Source organism: Mobula hypostoma, chromosome 6, assembly GCF_963921235.1.
Source record: "Mobula hypostoma chromosome 6, sMobHyp1.1, whole genome shotgun sequence".
NCBI classification, from domain to species: domain Eukaryota; kingdom Metazoa; phylum Chordata; class Chondrichthyes; order Myliobatiformes; family Myliobatidae; genus Mobula; species Mobula hypostoma.
Genome location: NC_086102.1, coordinates 90407270 through 90422836, shown reverse-complemented (window position 1 = coordinate 90422836; position 15567 = coordinate 90407270). Strand labels below are relative to the sequence as shown.

Below are 15567 nucleotides of genomic sequence, written 5' to 3'. Positions count from 1 at the left end.
TGAATTGTGAGAAGTTTAATGGGAACATGAGGGAAACCTGTCTCAGAGAGTTGTGAGAGTGGGATGACGGTTCTCCGCCCAAAACATCAACTGTTTATTCATTTCCATAGATGCGGCTTGACCTGCCAAGTTCCTCCAGCATTTTGCGTGTGTTGTCTTGAAATCTGAGTACTTGTGCACAATTTGTATCTATGTCAATGGAAAGCATCCCACTTGCATGCAAAAGCAGCTTTCAATCAGTTCAGGCAGGCAGGAATTCTACTAAACATGTAATTAGCTCCCTGCTGAATGAACCCCATGAACTGGGAGTACAGAAACTAAAGCAGTGAAGTAGAAGCCACTCAGAAGTACAGTTCTGGATGAAATAAACAAGCCGTCCTGTTGTTTTTAAACTTGAACAAATTTATTCCATATTTCAGTTTGGGCCTTTGGTTTACCTTCCATTAACTCTTTGGTTGAAGACATCTCATTAGCTGTATAAACATTTTACATCCTTGCAGCTTAATAGTCGGTGGTTTACTGAATTTAGCAATCTCCCTTCAATTAGTCATTGCTACACCAATATCAGATGTGAAGTGCCAGATTAGTAAATGTGAGTTGTATCATGCAAATGAAAATAATATTGTTAAAAGGTACTAAGTTGGAGATTAGTTGTGAATGGGAGAACAGACAATGGGCTGAATGGCCCCTTCCTGCTCCCATGACAGGAAATTAAATGTCATTGACTTGATTCAATGCTTTCTGGTAGCAGGTTGTCAAATTTAGAGTCATACAACACAGAAACAGGCACTTCAGCTCACTGAGTTTGCAGCAACCATCATTTACACTAACCCCTTTTTATTCTCCCTGCATTCCCATCAACTCTCCCCAGATTTCACCGGTCAGCTACATCCTCAAGGAAAGTCACAATTGTCATTTAACTCTCCATCTTGCACACTGAAGGAAATTGGAGCATGTGGGAGAAATTTACAAGACCACAGGGAAAATGTGCAAACTCCACACAGACAGATCTGAAGGTTGAGATTGAACCCAGGTTACTGGAGCTCTCTTGCTGTGCAGCCAAGTGAAGATCTAAAGCTTTCTGGAGGAGGGCCACATTGAAGTTGAATCAACTGCCTGCTACAGAAAAAAAGTTAATCCAAATTATTCCACTTGGTTGCAAGTTGCTTATTGTAGAAGCTGGATCACTCTGGCGAAATCTCCATCACATTGTTGCAAGAGTTCTTCAAGAAATGTCAGTTCATAGCCAGGGAAGAAAGAAGAAAGCTTCATCAAATCCCAGTCTGGATCGGTGTCTGTTCATCAAAGCATAATGTGAATAGAAACATAGAAACATAGAAAATAGGTGCAGGAGTAGGCCATTCGGCCCTTTGAGCCTGCACCGCCATTTATTATGATCATGGCTGATCATCCAACTCAGAACCCAGCCTTCCCTCACTAACATCTACTGTGTTCACATTTCTGAAATAGTGATCAGGTCTCACCGTATCTTCTCCTGAGCATAAGCTTAAACTGCACTGTGGAACATTTATATATATACATTACATGAACAGAAAAAAAAAATTTACATTCATAAAACACAGTATAGAGAGTCCCTTCACCCACGGTGTTACACTGACTTTTCAGCCTACTCGAAAATCAGTCTAACACTTCATTCCTCCACAGCCCTCCATTTTTCTTCCAACTGTGTGCCTACCTAAAAGCCTTTTAAATATCCCTAATATATCTGCGTCCACCACAACCCCTGGCAGTGTGTTCCATGCACTTACCACTCGGTGTAAAAAGCCTACCTCTTATCTCCCCACCCCCCATGATCCAATCACATTATAATGATGCCACCTTCTATTAGCTATGTCCACTGGGCAAGAGGGGCTGACTGTCCATTCTCTCTAAGCCTCTCATCATCTAATATGCCTCTGTCATGTCACCTCTCCTCTTCCTTCACTCCAAAGAGGCAAGGCCCAGTTCGTTCAACCTCTCTTCATAAGACATACTCTCTAATCCAGGCAGCATCCTGGTAAATCCCCTCTGTACCCTCTCTGAAGCTTTTACACTCTCCCTTTTTCCTATTGTAACTGAATGAAAGTAGTTAGTGCAATCTTAGCTCTGGAAAGGAAATGAAATTTGACCGATTTCACACTTGCATTTGTTCAGCGTCAGGGTGAGCTGTGAACCATCACCGACATTTTAACTGAGTACGTGTAACGTGTCAGTCGAAGCAAGCAGCTGAGAAGAAGGACGTGAAGAAATCAGGTGCAAAAAGTCTTTTTTTTAAACACTGCTCGGGGAGAAGGATCTGCACTGCGCAGGTGTGTGACGTATCGCGCCAAGGTTTAAAAACAGACCACCATATACAGTGGGCAGTGTTGTGAGTGGGCATCAAAGAGAGAGGGAGCAGAGTGGGACGGCTTTGGCTAAACAGGCTTCGGCGAGAACAGGCAGAGGCCAGGGTAGGTTCCGGTAAGTTTCTTGCCCAGTTTGTTTAGAGTAGAGAGAATGCCAGGCAGGATGTTGGAATGCTCCTCTTGCAGGATGTGGGAAGTCAGGGAGCCCTCCGGTCTCCCTGACAACGACACCTGCAAGAAGTTCATCCAGCTGCAGCTCCTAACAAACCACGTTAGGGAACTGGAGCAGGAGCTGGATGACCTCCGGACATTCGGGAGAATGAGGAGATTAATAGATAGTAGCTACAAGGAGGTAGTTACGCCAAAGGAGCAGAGCACAGGAAATTGGGTCACTTTCAGGCGAGGGAAGTGGAAAGGGCAGGCAGAGCAGGGTTCCCCTGTGGCCATTCCCCTCAGCAACAAGTATACCGCATTGGATACTGTTGGCGGGGGTGGGGATGACTTACCTGGGACAAGCTGCAGCAGCCAGATCTCTGGCACTGAGTCTGGTTCTGCAGTGCAGAAGGGAGGGTGGAAAAAGAGGAGAGCGGTAGTGATAGGGGACTGGATAGAGGTGCAGATAGGAGGTTCTGTGGTCATGACAGAGAATCCAGGATGGTTTGTTGCCTCCCGGGTGCCAGGGTCAAGGATGTCTCTGATCGCTTGCATGACATTCTGAAGTGGGAGATTGATCAGCCAGATGTCGTGGTGCACATCGGTACCAATGACATAGCAAGGAAGAGTGAGGAGGTCCTGGAGAGTGAGTATAGAGAGCTTGGTAGGAAGTTGAAGAGCAGGACCTCGAGGGTGGTAATCTCAGGATTGCTACCTGTGCTAGGTGCCAGTGAGGGTAGGAATAGGATGCTCTGGAGGATGAACAAGTGGCTGAGGAACTGGTGTAGGGGGCAGGGTTTCAGATTTCAGGATCATTGGGATCTCTTCTGGGGCAGGTGGGACCTGTACAAGAGAGACGGGTTACACTTGAACTACAAGGGGATCAATATCCTTTCAGGAAGGTTTGTTAGTGCTATTGGGGAGGCTTTAAACTAGATTTGCAGGGGGATGGGAACCAGAGTGCCAGAGCTGACAGTGTGGCTGGGGTGAAAATAAATGATGTTAAAAGTTCAAGCAAAGCCACAAATAGAAAGGTTGTGAGTGGTGGTAAAAATCTTCTGAGGTGTATATATTTCAATTCTAGGAGTGTTGCAGGGAAGGCAGACGAGTTGAGGGCGTGGATTGACACGTGGAATTATGACATTATAGCAATTAGTGAAACTTGGCTACAGGAGGGGCAGGACTGGCAGCTTAATATTCCAGGGTTCCGATGTTTCAGATGTGATCGAGGCAGAGGAATAAAAGGTGGGAGAGTAGCATTGCTTGTCAGGGAAAATATTACAGCAGTGCTCAGGCAGGACAGATTAGAGGGCTTGTCTACTGAGTCCTTATGGGTGGAGCTGAGAAACAGGAAAGGTATGGCCACTCTGGGGTTGTATTATAGACCACCTGATAGTCAGCGAGAATTGGAGGAGCAAATCTGCAGAGAGATAGCAGGCAACTGCAGTAAACATAAAGTTGTGGTGGTAGGGGATTTTAATTTTCCACATATTGATTGGGTCTTCCATACTGTTAGGGGTCTAGATGGTTTAGAGTTTGTAAAATGTGTTCAGGAAAGTTTTCTAAATCAATATATAGAGGTACCAACTAGAAGGGATGCAATATTGGATCTCCTATTAGGAAATGAGTTAGGGCAAGTGATGGAAGTGGGTGTAGGGGAGCACTTTGGTTCCAGTGATCATAACACCATTAGTTTCAACTTGATCATGGACAAGGATAGATCTGGTCCTAGGGTTGATGTTCTGAACTGGAAGAAGGCCAAATCTGAAGAAATGAGAAAGGATCTAAAAAGTGTGGATTGGGACAGGTTGTTCTCTGGCAAGGATGTGATCGGTAAGTGGGAACCCTTCAAAGGAGAAATTTTGAGAGCGCAGAGCTTGTATGTTCCGGTCAGGATTAAAGGCAAAGTGAATAGGAATAAGGAACCTTGGTTCTCAAGGGATATTGCAACTCTGATAAAGAAGAAGAGAGAGTTGTATGACATGTATAGGAAACAGGGAGTAAATAAGGTGCTTGAGGAGTATAAAAAGTGCAAGAAAATACTTAAGAAGGAAATCAGGAGGGCTAAAAGAAGACATGAGGTTGCCTTGGCAGTTAAAGTGAAGCACAATCCAAAGAGCTTTTACAGGTATATTAAGAGAAAAAGGATTGTAAGGGATAAAATTGGTCCTCTTGAAGATCAGAGTGGTCGGCTATGTGCGGAACCAAAAGAAATGGGGGAGATCTTAAGTGGGCTTTTTGCGTCTGTATTTACTAAGGAAACTAGCATGAAGTCTATGGAATTAAGGGAAACAAGTAGTGAGATCATGGAAACTGTACAGATTGAAAAGGAGGAGGTGCTTGCTATCTTGAGGCAAATTAAAGTGGATAAATCCCCAGGACTTGACAGGGTATTCCCTCGGACCTTGAAGAATTCTAGTGCTGAAATTGCAGGGGCCCTGGCAGATATATTTAAAATGTCAGTGTCTACGGGTGAGGTGCCAGAGGATTGGAGAATGGCTCATGTTGTTCCGTTGTTTAAAAAAGGATCAAAAAGTAATCCGGGAAATTATAGGCCAGTAAGTTTGACGTTGGTAGTGGGTAAGTTATTGGAGGGAGTACTAAGAGACAGAATCTACAAGCATTTGGATAGACAGGGACTTATTAGGGAGAGTCAACATGGCTTTGTGCGTGGTAGGTCATGTTTGACCAATCTATTGGAGTTTTTCGAGGAGGTTACCTGGAGAGTGGATGAAGGGAAAGCAGTGGATGTTATCTTCATGGACTTCAGTAAGGCCTTTGACAAGGTCCCGCATGGGAGGTTAATTAGGAAAATTCAGTCGCTAGGTATACATGGAGAGGTGGTAAATTGGATTAGACATTGGCTCAATGGAAGAAACCAAAGAGTGGTAGTAGAGAATTGCTTCTCAGAGTGGAGGCCTGTGACTAGTGGTGTGCCACAGGGATCAGTGCTGGGTCCATTGTTATTTGTCATCTATATCAATGATCTGGATGATAATGTGGTAAATTGGATGAGCAAATTTGCTGATGATACGAAGATTGAAGGTGTAGTGGACAGTGAGGAAGGTTTTCAAAACTTGCAGAGGGACTTGGACCAGCTGGAAAAATGGGCTGAAAAATGGCAGATGGAGTTTAATACAGACAAGTGTGAGGTATTGCACTTTGGAAGGACAAACCAAGATAGAACATACAGGGTAAATGGTAAGGCACTGAGGAGTGCAGTAGAACATAGGGATCTGGGAATACAGATACAAAATTCCCTAAAAGTGGCATCACAGGTAGATAGGGTCGTAAAGAGAGCTTTTGGTACATTGGCCTTTATTAATCAAAGTATTGAGTATAAGAACTGGAATGTTATGATGAGGTTGTACAAGGCATTGGTGAGGCCGAATCTGGAGTATTGTGTTCAGTTTTGTCACTAAATTACAGGAAGGATATAATTAAGGTTGAAAGAGTGCAGAGAAGGTTTACAAGGATGTTGCCAGGACTTGAGAAACTCAGTTACAGAGAAAGGTTGAATAGGTTAGGACTTTATTCCCTGGAGCGTAGAAGAATGAGGGGAGATTTGATAGAGGTATATAAAATTATGATGGGTATAGATAGAGTGAATGCAAGCAGGCTTTTTCCACTGAGGCAAGGGGAGAAAAAAACCAGAGGACATGGGTTAAGTGTGATGGGGGAAAAGTTTAAAGGGAACATTAGGGGCGGCGTCTTCACACAGAGAGTGGTGGGAGTGTGGAATGAGCTGCCAGACGAGGTGGTAAATGCGGGTTCTTTTTTAACATTTAAGAATAAATTGGACAGATACATGAATGGGAGGTGTATGGAGGAATATGGTCCGTGTGCAGGTTAGTGGGACTAGGCAGAAAATGGTTCGGCACAGCCAAGAAGGGCCAAAAGGCCTGTTTCTGTGCTGTAGTTTTTCTATAGTTTCTAACTATGAACCTTTCACTAAAGGACAGGATGACAAAGGCCTTTCACCATCCCGCCCATAGCACATCACTACCACCTGACAAACACGATCATGCAAGACCATAAGTGGTAGCAGCAGAATTGGGCCATTTCCCTCTCAACTGCATTCTCCTGCCTTCTCCCTGTAACCTTTCACACATGACTCATCAAGAACCTATCAACCTCTGCTTTAAATACGCCCAATGACCTGGCCTCCACAGCTGCCCGTGACAATGAATTCCACAGATTCAACACCCTCTGGCTAAAGAATTGTAACTCATGGAGTTCCACAGGGATTTCTGCTGGGCCTCTGCTGTCTGTGATGTATATAAATGACCTCGATGTAAATGTAGATGGGTGGGTTAGTAAATTTGTGAACGACACAAAGGTGGTGGAGTTGTGGATAGTGTAGAAAGCTGGCAAAGAATACAGCACGATATAGATCAGTTGCAGATGTGGGCTGGGAAATGGCAGATGGAGTTTAACCCAGATAGATGTGAGATGTTGTACCTCAGCAGGGCAAATACAAGGAGGCAGTACACTGTTAAGGGAAGATCCTTATCAGCGTTGCAGAGCAGAGAGATCTTGGGATCCAAGCTCATAGGTCCTTGAAAGTGGCTACAGAGGTTGAGAGGGTGGTTAAGAAGATTTACAGAATGCTTGTTTTTATTAGTCAAGGCATTGAGTTCAAAAGTCAGGAGGTTTTGTTACAATTTTATAAAACTCTGGTTAGGCCACATCTGGAGTATTGTATACAGTTCTGGTCACCCCACCATAGGAAGGAATTTGAGACTTTGGGGAGGGTGCAGAAGAGATTTACCAGGATGCTGCCTGGTTTAGAGGGCATGTACTATCACTACAGCCTAGATAAACTTTGGTTGTTTTCCCTGGAGCGGTGGAAGCTGAGGGGCGATCCGTTAGAACTTTACAAGATTATGAGAGGCACAGATGGAGTGGACAGAGAGTATCTATTCCCCAGTCTAATATTAGAGGACATGCATTGAAGGTGAGAGGCGGTGGGTTCAAAGGGGATGAGAGGGGGTAACCTTTTTCTTCAGAGAGTGGTGGATGCCTGGAATGTACTGCCTGGTCTGGTGGTAGAGGTAAATACATTAGAGGCTTTTAAGAGACGTTTAGATAGGCACATGGATGTGAGGAAGATGGAGGGATATGAACATTGTGTAGGTAGGAGGGATTAGTGTTTGGGTGTCGATTTGCTTTTTAGCTGGTTCAGCACAACACTGTGGGCTGAATGGCCTGTTTCTGTGCTACACTCCTCTATGTTCTATGTTCTAAATAAACCCCTCCTCATCTCCATTCTAAATAGACATCTCTCTTTTCCAGGGGTTCCCAACCTTTTTTACACCATGGACCAATACCATTAAGCTGGGGGTCCATGAACCCCAGGTTGGGAAGTTCCGCTCTATCCTGAGGCTGTGTCCTCTGGCCATAGACTCCCCCACTGTAGGAACCTTCCTCTCCACAGCTACTCTTTCCAGGTCTTTCAAAATTCAATAGGTTTCAATGAGATCTGTCATCATTAGAAACGTAGAAAACCTACAGCACAATACAGGCCCTTCAACCCACAAAGCTGTGCTGAACATGTCCCTACCTTAGAAATTACCTAGGGTTACCCATAGCCCTCTGTTTTTCTGAGCGCCATGTACCTATCCAGGAGTCTCTTAAAAGACCCGATGGTATCCGCCTCCACCACTGTCGCCAGCAGCCCATTCCACACACTCACCACTCTCTGCGTGCACAATTTACCCGACATCCCCTCTGTACCTGAATTCCAGTGAGAACATGCCCAGAGCTCCTCATGCGATGACCACTTCATTCCCAGGATCTTTCTGATGACCCTCCTCTGAACATTCTGCGACGTTAGCAAATCCTTTCTTAGGCAAGGGGCTCAAAACTGCTCACAGTACTCCAAGTAATGCCTCACCTGTGCCTTATAAAGCCTCCATCTTACATCCTTGCTTTTATATAGAACACAGGGGAGTGCAGCACAGGAACAGGCCATTTGGGCCACAGTGTTGTGCTGAACCAGCTAAAAAGCAAATCAAAAACACCCAAACACCAACCAGCGATCTCCCCCCTCACTCTAAGAACCATTCCTCCCCTTCTTCCCATTGTTTACTGGCAAGGCAGTTTGGGCTAAAGCATGTCAAAATTTTGTGATGACTTTATCTCTAACCCTGGCTGAAACAGAACAGTTTCCTGTTTTGGAAAGCTGAGATTCTAGTCCATATCCTTTCGATCACTATTTACCTCAAAATAGCAGTAACACTGTTTTTTAAAATACTGACTTTAAACTGTCTGAATTTCTGCAGATCATCCATTACCTTCAGGTGAACTTCTACCAATTTCGGGTTCAGCCAAAGTATCATGGAGGTTTTCTTCTTCCTGAACATCTCCATAATATTTTGATGCAGTAACATACTCCTTGGTATCCTGTCCAAAGGTTTGCTCATCAGGTACATCAAGTGACGTGAGGTTGGAATTCTGACTAGACTGACGTCTTCTTTCAAGGTTGTCCAAGAAAGCACTATTCTTCCTATTAGAAGAGAGAAAACCCATCAAGAGTTGAAAACATTGATTATGCACTTAGTGAGGGCAGTAAGTCAATGCATAAAAGTATGCAGATATGGTCAAGAGGAACAGCTGTTGTTCAGACCAAACATCAGAGTGGGGGAGAAATGTGATCTAAGTGATCTTGACCGTGAAATGATTGTTGGTGCCAGATGAGGTGGCTTGTGTATCTCACAAACTGCTGATCTCCTGGGATTTTCACACACAACATTCTCTAGAGTTTACAGAGAGTGGTGCGAAAACAAAAAACATCTGGTGAGCAGCAGTTCTGTGGGCAAAAACACCTTGTTAATGACAGAGGTCAGAGGAGGAGGCCAGACAGGTTCAAGCTGACAGGAGGATGACAGTAACTGAAATAACCACTTGTAACAACAGTAGTGTACAGAAGAGCATCTCTTAACACACATGTTGAACCTTGGAACGAATGGACTGCAGTAGTAGAAGCCCATGAATACACACCATTAATAATTAAGTACAAAACAATGAAAATATGATTTATCAATGACAAGCACTTGTAAAATACAGACAACAGGCAAGCTTCACTCACTACACAGGTGACAGGCACATTTACCCACTCCCATGCTGGCTCTGGTCTTTCAGCTCTCCCATAATGGTTCCCTTCATCACCTTCCTTGACAGATTCCAGTACTGGAGCCTTTGTGTTCCTAGCTGTCTCCCCTCTCCTGGTGCAGGGTTTGAACCTGGAATGTTGGCAGTTGTTTTCTCCCCACAGGTACTGCTTGACCCACTGCGTTTCAGCAGTTGTTGCTGCCTCACTATCCGGCTGCATAGAGGAATGGGCACACCTCCCTCACAACACCGCTACACAGAACAACAGGCACAGCTGAAACACTAGAGCAAGTGAAGAGCTTGATAGGCACACTTTACTGTTCAATATATGACAATTGCTTTGTGCTGCTTTACCACAGAGGCTCCCAACCTTTTTATGCCAATGGCCAATACCATTAAGCAGGTTAAGCAGGTTTATACACACCTCCTACGATCTTCATTAAGCCTTCTTAGCTGCTCAGCTTCCTGTTCGGATTCCTTCTCTGCTAAGTATTCACTCTAGGAAAGGAAATTACATCATTATTATTTGGTTTTATATATATTTAATTCACGGGTAAAGCCCTCCCAACCTCTGAGCGCATCTATGTGGAATACCGTCGTAGGAAAGCAGTATCCAGCATCAAGGATCCCCAGCACCCAGGCCCATGCTCTTTTCTCGCTGCTGCCATCAGGTGGAAGATACCGCAGCCTCAGGACTTGCACCATCAGGTTCAAGAGCAGTTACTAATCCTCAACCACGAGGCTCTTGAACAAAAGGGGATAACTCCACTCACTTGCCCATCCATTGAAATGTTCCCACAATCAGTGATCTCCCTTTAAGGATTCTTTACCTTGTTATCTCACGTTCTTGTTAATTATTGCTATTTGTTGTCTTCTGCACTCTGGTTGAACCTGATATAGTTTCTATTTGCTGAGTATGCCCTCAGGTTGTATGTGGGGACACATATGTACTTTGATAATAAAACTTACTTTGAATTTTGACCTTCGGTGTCGATCCTGCTCTTTGAATAAGAGGATTCCCTGTCCAAAGTATATGTGCTGTTCTGAAGTAACATCTAATACTTGATCTGCCTGCTATTTGCAATTGTTACTTTGATTACTTTGCTGCTGAATGCCAGAACATGCCTGGGAGTGATGGGAAATGTGTCTATCAGATACCACACGAGGCAGCCTCCAATATTTAAAGGGGATGTCCCTTTTTGGGCAACAGTGTCAGAGACATTGAGTGGGCTTCCTGAGATGGCAGCAGTAATAGAACCCTGGGTCAGTGACCAGACCTGCCCAAGACCAAGCAGGGATGGGAAGTCTCCCAAAGGTCCAAAGATACATCTCATCACAGCGAGAGGAGATGCTCAAGTGCTTCCGTGCAGGAAGAAGTGTATTGTCTCTACCAAAGATGACAAGACTATCACTCAGCTTACACTAGCTCAGTGTATTAACAAGACTCAGTCAACGTCACCCCACCCTTCCACAGTCCTTGTGATTCCTTTCTCTCATACTGGTGAGTATCTTGCAACCAGTTTACCCCCAACATGAAATTTTAAACATCCAGGGTTGAAATCTCTAATACCAGAAGGTATGCATTGAAGGTGAGAGGGGGTAACTTCAAGGGGGATGTGATGGGTAAGTTTGTTTTGCTCAAGAGTGGTGGATGCCTGGAATGCACTGTCTGGTTTGGTTGAGAGGTAAATACATTCGAGGCTTTTAAGAGATGTTTGGATAGGCACATGGATGTAAAGAAGATGGAGATGATGTAGGTAGGAGGGATTAGTGTTTGGGTGTTTTTGATTTCCTTTTTAGTTGGTTTGGCACAGTATTGTGGGCCGAATGGCCTGTTCCTGTGCTGTACTCTTCTATGTTCTATATAGGCACAGATACACACACACACAAACACACAATGAACTATTCCTATTCCAACATGAAAGTTAGAATCTCCAAATCCCTCATGGGAATCTCAGTAGAACTCAGCCTACAGTACAAAGCCAGGGGATTGCCCCAGAAGAGGAAGAAGCAGCTTCTGAGCAGAGTTTGCTCCTCAGAAAGCCCGTGCTGGCTGTCAAGTGCAGGTTCCTGGCAGCTGCTGAGGAGACATGCAGGGTCCCTCGCCCACAGACTCGGTAGGACCGGGCATATCTGATGGTTCTTTTCAGCTCCAGCCTGAAGTGGTGGATGCAGATGCAACAGTTAAGTGAGTTTTAGATAGGTCCACGGATGAGAAGGCTATGGTGGGCTATGGTCCAGTGCAGGAGGACGGGGCAAGGCAGAAACCGACTAAATGGGCTAAAGGATCTCTCTCTGTGCTGTAGTACTCTTTGACGACTTGGGCCCACAATGCATTAAGAGCATGATGCTAACTACCAACGTAGAGCCTCTTTTGCCAGCTCCTGAAAGCTGCTGCTCTGGAATCTGCTTCTTTGGGCTTGGCTGCTTCTGTTGTCATGGAAACTAGATCGACACCCTATTTCATTCTCCAGGAGAGCACTAGGTGCCATGGAGAGTGCTCTTGGTAGGGCTCCAGTTATTCTTTTCAGAACAGCAGTGTGCCTGCTTCCTTGGGAGCTGAGGGAAATGTGGGGTGGAAATCAGATTAGTGCAGGATTACTGTAACTGGGTGGTTAATGGTCAGCATGGGCCTTTCCCATGCTGCATTGCTCTACATGCCCCTGGCAGCATGAGGCGGCATTTGCCTGGGCTCAGTCACTGTCTCTGCCACTCTGTCTGAAATGGTTAGGCCTCATAAAAAGGAAATGTTAGGGTGAAAGATGAGGCCACAGCTACCTTTGGGGAGGAGAAGGAGACTCCATTCACTGCAAGTCCCTTCAACTGCTGTACCACAAACACTCTCCACTAAAAGGTGACCCATCTGCTTGTCCCCACCTTAATATAAATAGAAATGAAAGCATCTTGGTATGGGCCACTATGGTGTGCTGCTGAGAACATTCAGCTATTTTTGGTCTTGACAAGAAAAAAATATGCTCTTTGCATAGCAGCCGAGTATCAGGTCATTTTGATGGCAGTCACTTTATATTTTGTGTTCCTAAGGTATTGCTCTGACGAAGACGTAGGCTGCCGTGATTTTAAGGTGTGCTTACCTTTTTCCTTTGTTCATTCTTCATCTCCTGTAGCTTTTGGTCTTCAGCCACCTTTTGATGCTCTTTATAAACGTGACTCTTGGCCTAGAATGCAAATGAAATATACATATAGGTATCTGGTAGTCTCATGAGACCATGGATTTGCACCTTGGAAGGTTTCCAGGGCGCAGGCCTGGGCAAGGTTGTATGGAGGACCGGCAGGTGCCCATGCTGCAAGTCTCCCCTCTCCACGCCACCGATGTTGTCCAAGGGAAGAGCATTAGGACCCATACAGCTTGGCACCGGTGTCGTCGCAGAGCAATGTGTGGTTAAATGCTTTGCTCAAGGACACAACACGCTGCCTCAGCCAAGGCTCGAACTAGCAACCTTCAAATCACTAGACAAACGCCTTAACCAAAACACCAATGTTAATTGTTCATCAGATCGGATCAGTGCAGGAAGCCTCACGCATTAGCAAGGGCAAACAAATATAAGACAGGGACAAGCGGAGCTGCCACTGTGTGAGTGGACCAGTGCTAGAGTGGGGAGGTTTGGGCGAGGTACAAATCTGGTAAGTTTTCTCTTATTCATTTTTCATTCTTTGTCTGTTAGTGCACACGTAGTCATAGCAGTGGAATTGGCTCCAGGGACTGTATCGTGTTCTTTACCTGAGATGTGACAGACCTCCACCCTCCTGGATAACCACATCTGCACCAGATGCACAAAGCTGCAGTGCCTCAGAGAACGTGTTAAGGAATTAGATTTGCAGCTCGATGACCTTCGGCTCATATGGGAAATTAGGCAGATGATAGATGGGAACTACAGCGAAGCGGTCACCCCCAAGTTGCAGGAGGTTAGGAAATGGGTGACTGTCAGGAGATGGAAGGGAAATGGGCAACTAGCACAGAGTACCTCTGTGGCCATTCCCCTCAATAATAAGTATACCATTTTGGATATCGTTGAGGAACGACATACCGGGAGAGCCGCACTGACTCAGTCTCTGGACCAGGCTGGCACTGTGGATCAGAAGGGAAGGGGGGAGGAGAGGACTGCAGTACTAATAGGGGATTCCATAGTTCGAGGAGTAGACTTGAGATTCTGTGGACACCCAGATGGTATGTTGTCTTCCAGGTGCCAGGGTCAGGAACATCTTGGATCAGCTCCAAAACATTCTAAAGGGGGAGAGTGAGCAGACAGAAGACTTGGTACACATTGGCACCGATGACATAGGTGGGAAAAGGGAGGAGGTCTTGTAGAGAGAATTAGAGTATCTAGGTATAAAATGAAAAATGGGGCCTCCAGTGCAGTAATATCTGGATTGCTGCCTGTGCCACATGCCAGTGAGAATAGGATGATTTTGCAGATGGATGCGTGGTTAAGAAATTGGTGCAAGGGGCAGGGTTTCAGATTTCTGGAATATTGGGATCTCTTCTGGGGAAGGTATGACCTTTACAAAAGGGACAGGTTGCACCTGGGCCCTAGAGGGACCAATGTCCTTCTGAGCAGGTTTGCTAGAGCTGTTGGGAAGGGTTTAAGCTAATTTGGCAGGAGGAAATGGAGCCGGGGTGATAGTACTGAGGAAAGGGTTGTTGGTTTACAAGCAGAGGCAGTGTGTAGTGAGACTGTCAGGAAGGGCAGGCAAATGATAGGGCAAAATTGCGGTCAGTGGGATGAGTCGCAGTGTAACGGGGGACAAATTGAAAAGGGTAATGAACACAGGACTGAAGGTGTTTTGTTTAAATGGATGCAGTATATGGAATAAGGTAGATGATCTTGTAGCACAGTTAGAGATTGGCAGGTATGACATTTTGAGCATCACTGAGCCGTGGCTGAAAAAAGATTACAGTTGACAGCTTAACATCCAAGGATGCACATTATATCGAAAAGACAGGCAGGTCAACAGAAGGGGTGGCACGGCTCTGTTGGTAAAAAAATGAAATCAAATCCTTAGAAAGAGGTGATATAGGACTGGAAGATGTAGAAACCTTGTGGGTAGAGTTAAGACACTGCAAGGGTAAAAAGACCTCAATGGAACTTACATACAGGCCTCCGAAAAGTAGTCAGAATGTGGGGTACAAATTACAACAGGAGATAGAAAATGCATGTCAAAAGGGCAATGTTACAGTTGTCATGGGGATTTCAATATGCAGGTAGATTGGCAAAATCACATTGGTGCTGGATCCTAAGAGCGAGAATTTGTAGAATGCTTGTAGAATGCTTTTAGAGCAGCTTGTGGTTGAGCTCACTAGGGATCAGTTATTCTGGATTGGGTGTTGTGTAATGAACAGGATTTGCTCAGGGATCTTAAAGTAAAGGAACCCTTAGGAGGCAGTGATCATAATATGATAGAATTCACCCTGCAGCTTGAGACAGAAAAGTGAAAATCAGATGTATCAGTATTACAGTGGAGTTTAGGGACAGAGTTAAGAGAGAGGAGCTGGCCAAAGTTGATTGGAAAGACACACCAGCAGGGATGATGCAGAACATCAATGGCTGGAGTTTCTGGCAGCAATCTGGAAGGTGCAGGGTAGATACATCCCAAAGAAGGATGATGCAACCGCAGCTGACAAGGGAAATCAGAGACAGCCTGAAAGCCAAAGAGAGGGCATATAATAGAACAAAAATTAGTGAGAAGTTAGAGGAATGGGAAACTTTTAAAAATCAACAGAAGGCAACTAAAAAAGCCATAATGAGGAAAAGAAAAATATGAAGGTAAGCGAGCCAACAATAACAATGAGAAAGTCAAACATTTTTTTCAGATATTAAGGAGTATAAGAGAGGCAGAAGTAAATATTGGACCGCTGGAAAATGGGGAACAAGGAAATGGGAGACGAACTAAATAAGCATTTTGTATTAGCCTTCATTGTGTAAGACACTAGCAGTAT

General features: G+C 44.9%; 1 protein-coding gene across 1 annotated transcript in view; it reads right to left on the bottom strand.

Annotated features, from left to right (window-relative positions):
• Positions 1-413: 413 nt before the first annotated feature.
• The window catches only part of epsti1 (epithelial stromal interaction 1), a 55968-nt gene continuing 40814 nt past the window's right edge, over positions 414-15567 (bottom strand). Inside the window, exons 7-10 of the mRNA XM_063049943.1 lie at positions 12704-12787; positions 10036-10109; positions 8795-9006; positions 414-1295 (exon numbers count right to left, since the gene is read on the bottom strand). Of these exons, the coding sequence (XP_062906013.1) occupies positions 1168-1295; positions 8795-9006; positions 10036-10109; positions 12704-12787 (498 nt within the window). The 3' untranslated portion in view covers positions 414-1167. The remainder of the gene's footprint in view (positions 1296-8794; positions 9007-10035; positions 10110-12703; positions 12788-15567) is intronic.